Source organism: Mirounga angustirostris, unplaced genomic scaffold, assembly GCF_029215605.1.
Source record: "Mirounga angustirostris isolate CCGP_5_RB_7025 unplaced genomic scaffold, mMirAng1.0.hap1 SCAF_8, whole genome shotgun sequence".
Lineage (NCBI taxonomy): Eukaryota > Metazoa > Chordata > Mammalia > Carnivora > Phocidae > Mirounga > Mirounga angustirostris.
This window is the reverse complement of record NW_026991716.1, coordinates 24277460-24285657: the sequence shown is the minus strand read 5'-3', so window position 1 is coordinate 24285657 and position 8198 is coordinate 24277460. Positions and strand designations below refer to the sequence as shown.

The 8198-nt window shown below is 56.1% G+C and overlaps 1 protein-coding gene across 1 annotated transcript; it reads right to left on the bottom strand.

Moving 5' to 3' along the window:
* Window positions 1-221: 221 nt before the first annotated feature.
* Window positions 222-3408, bottom strand: TUBB2B (tubulin beta 2B class IIb). Its single transcript, XM_045866122.3, has 4 exons — window positions 3229-3408; window positions 2304-2412; window positions 1903-2013; window positions 222-1547 (listed from the first exon to the last, which is right to left on the bottom strand). Exons 1-4 carry the CDS (start codon window positions 3283-3285, stop codon window positions 487-489), a joined length of 1338 nt encoding a protein of 445 aa, XP_045722078.2. The 5' UTR covers window positions 3286-3408; the 3' UTR covers window positions 222-486.
* Between the last annotated feature and the right edge of the window lie 4790 nt (window positions 3409-8198).

The window sequence follows — 8198 nt, the reverse complement described above, 5'->3', positions numbered from 1 at the left end:
ATTTAAGGGCATTTACAAATTCGCATTGATGTCCCATCTTATATTGGGTATGACTGTGGTTGGCTCAGTTTTACCACACGGACAGAGTAAATTCGTTTGAACTTTTACCTCTCCCTTCTCTTTTCTAGAGGAAGAATTTAATATGACGTGTTCTGAAAGTTAACAGGCAAAACCATTATAAAGAAGCCAATAAAGAGAAGGAGACAGAAGAGAAGACACCGTTAGGACACAAACGTTTATGTGATTTTAGCCATTACAACAGTAGCTCGGAAATAGCTCAAATGTTACACTGATGTCATCAATAATACAAAAAGAAAAAAAAACCCCAAAGGACAGGCAACAGTGAAGAGCACCAGAGACCCAGCGCACACACCTAGAGAAGACCATGCTTCTTTCCTTCAACTGCCAAGAGATTTTCACCACTAAGCCCCCCTCCCCCGTGCTTTCCTTCTCCTCGACTTTCCCTAACCTGCTTTCATTGTGACTTTAAGCCTCATCCTCGCCCTCCTCCTCCTCGAACTCCCCCTGTTCGTCGGCCGTGGCGTCCTGGTACTGCTGGTACTCGGACACCAGGTCGTTCATGTTGCTCTCGGCCTCGGTGAACTCCATCTCATCCATGCCCTCGCCCGTGTACCAGTGGAGGAAGGCCTTGCGCCGGAACATGGCCGTGAACTGCTCCGAGATGCGCTTGAACAGCTCCTGGATGGCCGTGCTGTTGCCGATGAAGGTGGCCGACATCTTGAGGCCGCGCGGCGGGATGTCGCACACGGCCGTCTTGACGTTGTTGGGGATCCACTCGACGAAGTAGCTGCTGTTCTTGTTCTGCACGTTGAGCATCTGCTCGTCCACCTCCTTCATGGACATGCGGCCGCGGAAGATGGCGGCCACGGTCAGGTAGCGGCCGTGGCGCGGGTCGCAGGCGGCCATCATGTTCTTGGAGTCGAACATCTGCTGCGTGAGCTCGGGCACCGTGAGGGCCCGATACTGCTGGCTGCCGCGGCTGGTGAGCGGCGCGAAGCCGGGCATGAAGAAGTGCAGGCGCGGGAAGGGCACCATGTTCACGGCCAGCTTGCGCAGGTCGGCGTTCAGCTGGCCGGGGAAGCGCAGGCAGGTGGTGACGCCGCTCATGGTGGCCGACACCAGGTGGTTGAGGTCTCCGTACGTGGGGGTGGTCAGTTTCAGGGTGCGGAAGCAGATGTCGTACAGGGCCTCGTTGTCGATGCAGTAGGTTTCATCGGTGTTCTCCACCAGCTGGTGCACCGACAGGGTGGCGTTGTAGGGCTCGACCACCGTGTCGGACACCTTGGGCGAGGGCATGACGCTGAAGGTGTTCATGATGCGGTCTGGGTACTCCTCCCGGATCTTGCTGATGAGCAGCGTGCCCATCCCGGACCCCGTGCCGCCCCCCAGCGAGTGGGTCAGCTGGAAGCCCTGCAGACAGTCACAGCTTTCCGACTCCTTCCTCACCACGTCCAGGACCGAGTCCACGAGCTCGGCTCCCTCTGTGTAGTGGCCCTTCGCCCAGTTGTTGCCCGCGCCACTCTGGCCTGCCAGAAGGAGAGACTTCATAAGGCACTGATGACTGGATTAAATTCTTTTTACCCTAAACCCCTTAATATAGATCAATAAGTCAGTGTTCAGATAAGATTATCTCAGATTACCACCCAAATGGCCAGACATTAAAATATTTGGTTATGGATATAACTATAAACAAGGAAGGCTAGGAATACCTGGCTATTAAAGGTTGAAAGGCAAATTTGTTTTAGCTTATGTTAAGACTGAATGGGCACACAACGGGATGTTCTTCATTCAGTACTTTCCCTTACGTGGTCATACCCCTCCACCCCAAGCTGTACACTGTCAAATGAGCCTCCCCTGCCATCAGCCATGTCAGTTACTCACCAAAAACGAAGTTGTCGGGCCTGAAAATCTGGCCGAATGGTCCAGACCTGACCGAGTCCATGGTGCCCGGCTCCAGGTCCACCAGGATGGCCCGAGGTACGTATTTGTTACCTGCAGGGAACACAGCTGGACTTAGATGTGCAGGCAGAGAGCTCTAAAGAGAGAGGCTCCCCTCCGCCCCTTTTGCAGGCACTACTGTTGTCCCCAAACAAAGAAGGACACAGAACCGATCAGATTCTCAAAGGCTTTGGTTGTGAACCACCCGCTGAAATCTTGCAGTGAAAGAGTGGGAATTCTAAATCCGCTAGTCCACTCTCCCCTGGGGCCACACTCCTGGAGTTAGTCCTGGGGACAGGAGAGTTAAAAATTGAAGGGGGGGGGGGGAATGGTAAGGCAATTACCAGTGGCTTCATTGTAGTACACGTTGATTCTCTCCAGCTGCAAATCACTGTCTCCATGGTAACTGCCAGTGGGGTCGATCCCATGCTCATCACTGATGACCTCCCAAAACTAAGACACAGAAAAAGTTTGCATTTAGCCATGCCCGACCCCTCAAAGAGAGACCGAGTCTCACAATGAAAACCCCTCGACTCAGTTCCCAAAACCCGAACTTTCAGGCAGCTGACCCGGCTCCGCCGCAAGACTTGTATTGTGCAGGGTCAGAAAGTTGAAATTGGGCGTTTCCCCGGCGAACAGCTGCGGGCGGCCCGAGGCGGGGGTCTCTTCGGGTGGCGGGGCGGGGTGGGGGGTGGGAGGGGGTTGGAGCTGCAAAAGCTGCGGGCTCGCGCGGCCGCGGCTCAGAGTCGCAGCGGCGGGCGCGCAGGGACTCCCAGCGGCGCGGAGGGGGTGGGCTGGGAGCAGGGACCGGAGGAACGGAAGGAGGGTGGTTTGAGATTCAAAGCACGTCCAGAGACCTCAAGACAATCGCTCTCCTCCCCTCCCCCACAGCTCGACTGGGGTTCTAGCGGGTAAAACCACTTCTCCCCGTGTCCCGGCCCCTCCCGTAAACCCGCGCGCACAGCCTCGGGGACACACCCGCGCCTTCTCCAGGCAAGCTTGTCTGGCCAAGTGAGGAGCAGGGAGAAAGCGGGGAACAAGGAGTGGCCGGGATTCCAATTGAGTTACAGCAAAAATGAAAGCGAACTTCCTCCCCACCTCCAAGTCGTCCCCGAGCCCACGCCCTACAAGGCCGCACAAAGCTGCCGGGAAGGTCTGTGCTTGGGGAGCCCCGGCCCTGCTCAGGTCGAGGCTCGAGCCGAGCAACTCCGAGGGGCTACAGGCCAGGGCGCCCCCCCCCCCGGACCCCGCCCCTCCCGGAGCGCCCACCTTGGCGCCGATCTGGTTGCCGCACTGGCCGGCCTGGATGTGCACGATCTCACGCATGGTGCTAGGTAGCTTCTTCTGGCCCTGGTCGGCGTCTGGTCAGTCTGTCCGTCCTCCCTTAAACACCCACCGCGGGGTCACGGGCAATGCGATCCGGAACCGACTGTCTGAGAGCGCCGGCCCAGCGGACTCAGCCTTTTATGCAAGGAGGGTGGGGCGACCCGCGTAGGCCGCGCCCCCAGCCCGAGTGCCCCAGTCCCCTTCGAGCTAGAGCTCTCCAGGCCCCGCTGACGTAATGCTCCGAGCCCCAAGGACCATCCTGGGGGCTGGACATTGGGCCCGCAGCCAATCAGCACAGGCTTGCGGACCGGGCGAGGAGTGGGGGTTTGGGGTAGTAGGGTGGAGGCGTGGGCATTGTCTAGGACTTGGGGCGGGGGAGGTGGAAGAGCTGGGAACTGAGAATTGGGGGTAGGTGAAGGAGCTGAGGGTGGGAGGGTGGCGAAGCGAGGGCGACCCCTGGGGCAGGCCGGTGGTGGGGGGAGAGCTGGTACTGGATGGGGGGAGCAGGGAGACTGGAGCAGGTGGAGAGGCCCTCTGTGCGCTGTGCCGGGGTGCTGGCAGGTGGAAGGGTAGAGGGGGGTGTAGGTCGCACTGCCAGCGCTGATTGAGGCGTCTCCTCGCCCAACGGCCTGAGATCCCTAAGCTACCCGTCCCTCGTGAGACCACTGCCTCTTTCCCCAACCCTAGAAGCCAGCGACTGTCCAGCCGCCGAACCCTGGTCACACAGAGCCTTGGGAGGACAGGCGAGCCCAGGAGAAAATCGTGTGTGATCAGGCTGTGGGGTCTGAAGAGCCGTGACCCCGGACCCCAAAGCCCAGGAGCCCCAGGGGGCCCTGCGCCCTGCCCCCAGCATCCGCCTGCTCTCTTTTGTCTCTGTCAAGGGCTCCTTGCTCCCTCTACTGCGGTTGCTGCATCCAGGGGTGGGGCAGCCTCCGCGCCCCCTCCAGCCCATCCGACTCTCTCCAAGAGTCCCCAGCTCCCTGGCTGGTACCAAAGACCCCTCCACCTCGCGGGCTGGCTTTTTGTTCCTCCGGAGTGGGTGGGGTGGGTGTGGCTGTCCGCGCACGGGTACTGTCCAGCGGTCAGAACGAGGGTGGGGTCCGGGGGGCGGGGCTGCGGCAGAACAAAGGGCTCACAAATGTGTGGGATACCTCCCACGGCTGAGTTTTAAAAATCACACCCCCGGCGCTCTCCCTCTCTGGGTTGGGTTCATCTATTGTCCAGGACGGAAATGGGTTCCGCGGGTGATCATGGCCCACCACACCGCTAACACTCTTCTCTTTCATCAGGTGCCAGACCCAGCGGCGGCCACGAGGTCCCCGACCTTCGTGCTGCTGATGGGGGTGAGGGACACGCCTAAAAACTGCGGCAGAGCGAGGCAGCAGCCACCCGAGACCCTGACGCGCACAGAGCGCGTGCGCAGACTCGGAGCACTGACACTTTCAAATCCACAGTTTCTAGGTGGTCGGAGGAGATGATCTCTTTGTTACTCTTCGTGTGTCTGTGTGTGAGGGGGGATGGGGAGAGGGTGCTCAACCTGCTTGCGCTCAAGGGTGGGAGCGGAAAGGGTGGCTGAAATGTTCACTGCCGACCTGGAACCTGGCCCCTGCAATTCCGTGGGCGAAGCGCCCTTCCCCCTCTCGACTCGGGACGGGTCTTCTGCGAGGTGACGTGACCCCTTTTCATCCTCCGGCGAGAGGGGCCGAATGACCCGGGTTCCCGTGGGGGAGCGGAGCCTGCAGCTGTTGAGTGAGACCCTCCCAGAACTATCAGCAAGCTGTCACCGCCTTTCTTTCCCGCTGGGAGGTGAAAGGGGGGCTTTCAACTCAATTCCAGTGCACAAAGAGAAACCCAGAGAACAAAAGCCCAGCCTCCCCCAAACACCCATGACGTCCAGACTGAACCTTCCGGGCAGAATTCCCCGGACGCGGCTCCCCTTCGTGGGGTTGGGATGGGGTCGGGCGAGAGGCAGAGGAGCAGAAGGTCCGCCCACAGGCCCCACTTGAGGGTTCCAAGGACCCAGGACCCCGAGTTTCTAATCCAGCCCCTACAGACGCAGAAACGTAGAGGGTGAACGATTCCCAAGGTCCCACGGCAAGTTAAGAACGGGGCTCAGGCTGGAATCCCGTCTTCCAGGCACCCCGGCCCTCGGGGAGGGTGACCACGTTCAGGCCGAAAGAGCTGTGGCTGGTGTCAGCACCCGGACCTGGGGACGGCGGCTGCGGGGGGGGGGGGGGGCGAGCCGTGCGGGAAGGCCCCCGCTGGGGCTGCACCCGCGCTCTGTGTAGACGCGCGCCCAGCAATGAGCGCCTGGCTGCCAGGGCCAAGGGGCAACCCTGGCGCGCTGCGCTCCAGGGGATCTGCTCCAGGCCGGGAAATTTGAGCCGGCCGCCAGCCTCCCTCACCTAATGGTTTATTTTCTCAGCTTCGGTTTCAGAGCCAGATTGCCACGGAGTGTCGGCTGAGAACGCGAGTGCGAGATTAGGTGGATAAAAGGGCCCTTTCCTCTCGGGTTTATTTTAGGGGAGAATGCTTGGGATGGGGTGAGGCTGGAACTCACTCTTCTGAAAACCCGGATACCCTCCCTTTCATACATCTGCGGGTACTGTCGCCCACCCCAGTCTCTGCGGAGCCGGCACTCTTGTTAAGGGCTTTAGGCCTCTCCATTGCCCCCCTTCCCAATTTGGAATTATGCTGCTACACATTTTTATTTTCGCAAGAAGCTGATTTGGGGTCGGAAAGCTGAACGTTGATGACAGCCAAATCTTTCCCCGATCTTTCCGTTTATCTGTTAATCCTTATCATCTGTATTCCGTACAGCTCCTGAGGGGAGGCTGGTAAGGGCCTCCAAAGCATAAATAGATCCGGCCTCAGTTGGGTCCTCCAGCATTTCTTTTTGTGAATTATACACAGTTCTTCTCCACCTCGGTCACTGTATACCAGATGTGAAAGGTGTCAGGACAATATATTTCACCATCACTTACAGGCTATTAGCTTTAATGATGTACCAATATTCCTAAAATTTCCCTTTCCCAGACAGTTGTAGAAACAACGCAGTGTAAAATAAAATCCAACATTTATTCTATGCATAACAGATTAGGTGGCTGAGGTGAGTGAGATACCCCTGAAGCTATTAAAGTTGTATTTGCTCTCACAATATTCAGAGTATTTTCAATGGCAAATTCTCAAGTGATTTTGCATTTCTCTATGATTACACACAGAGTCATTGTTTTAATTAATTGAAGTCTGATAAGGAGCATTGTACTGCTGATTTGGTAGTAAATTTTTAAAGCATTATTTTCTTAAAGCAAGATTTTTTTTTTTTTTTTTTTTTTAACACACTTACTGAAATTACAAGACATCTAGCTTTCGGATTTCCCTACTGCCTGCCTGCATTCACCACTCGATACACAGCCCAAGTCCGGGTAGCCTGACAGCCTACTCCGCCTCAAGCTGCAAGCGGTTTCCTAGGCAACCGACACTTGGCCAATGAATGAAGAGGAATTGAAAGAGACTGCCAATCCATCATTATTTCCTTTTTTCACTCTTCTCAATACTCTCCAGCTAGAAATATTAAATAAAACTACCAATCCTAACACCGACGTAAAGGAGTCGAATGCCCAGAGGAAGGGGTCGCAGCCCCATAGTGTGACTGTGGCGAAGGAGATGGTGCACGGGCTTCCTGGGCCCCACCGAGACCTCTGCTTTCTCAGCTTTGTCACTCTCTCTGTTTCCATGCCACTGTCCTCCCCCTTTCCTCTCCCAGGCCTTCCCCTCCCCCGATGAGAAGCTAGCAGCTCCCAGCAGAGCTGCCCTGGTGCTCTTTAGTCCAAGGGTTGTCGGGCTGTGAGTCTCAGAGCCCCTGTCCTTCCGAGGTCGTGGGGCTCCGGGGGGAGCAGCCGGCCCAGGTAACAAAAGACTAGAACGAGCAGGGAAAATTCTGAGTCCGTGAGTGCAGGGCAGTGCGGAAATACTTGCTTTTGTTCCTCGGTAAGGCTGGCTGTTTTTCCGTTGCCTGCGTTCGAATTTGAGTTCAAATGGCCTCAGTCCAGGCGGAGTGCTGAGCTTTCACCGAAGAGATTTGCCTTCTTTGTCAAACAAATGGGCAGAGGGGGGTAGAACCCGGCTTTCCAAGGCACCGCCTCCCTAGTGTAAGCCGGCTCTCCTCCCCCACAGTATCAGTGATCTGTAAGATCCTCGGGCTGGGGGAGGGCAAAGCCAGAGAATGCTTGGTCTGGGAATCCTAGGTAAATGGCATTTCACCATACAGAGCCAGGTGGTGTAGAAAACAGAAACAGAGGAATAGAAAGTACCCTTACATGGGAACATTACAAAATGCTCAGATTGACAGGGCGCATCTTGCAAGGTGCAGTCCGTGAAATCAACAAATTTATAAATAAATCCCTTATGAAATGAATTGAGAACACACACACAGATAGGCTTCCGGAGCCATTTTCAGAGTTAGTGCCAGACAGCTGTGGGGTAAGGTGATTGCAGGTCTGCCACCCCACCTTAGAGGCTGGTGCATCAGCAGGGGCTGCTCACGAAGGTCTAGGCAGTGCTCCGTTGCTCTTCTACTTCTGCTCTTAGACCTTTGCTTGCCGTTTAAATAAAATTAAAACTATATTGAGGGCCATCTGGGTGACTCAGTTGGTGAAGCCTCCGACTCTTGATCTCAGCTCAGGTCTTGGTCTCGGGGTCATGAGTTCAGTCCCCATGTTTGGCTCCACGATGGGCATGGAGCCTACTTAAAAACAAACAAAACAAAACAAAACACCCCTGTGTATTCAGATAGACAGATACACACATGCCTATGGTAACACCCTTTGTCTCCTGGATTGAGATGCCTGGTGGATATTAACTATGTCTTCATTGAAGAAAGAAACAGGGCAGCTTCTGAACAGGAACTCTTA

Excerpts from the sequence above, each read along its gene's own strand:
- TUBB2B (XM_045866122.3), bottom strand. The coding sequence starts at position 3,285 with ATGCGTGAGATCGTGCACATCCAGGCCGGCCAGTGCGGCAACCAGATC. Across the intron at positions 2,413-3,228 it reads GCAACCAGATCGGCGCCAAG|TTTTGGGAGGTCATCAGTGA; the intron begins GTGGGCGCTCCG and ends TCTGTGTCTTAG. Across the intron at positions 2,014-2,303 it reads GTACTACAATGAAGCCACTG|GTAACAAATACGTACCTCGG; the intron begins GTAATTGCCTTA and ends TGTTCCCTGCAG.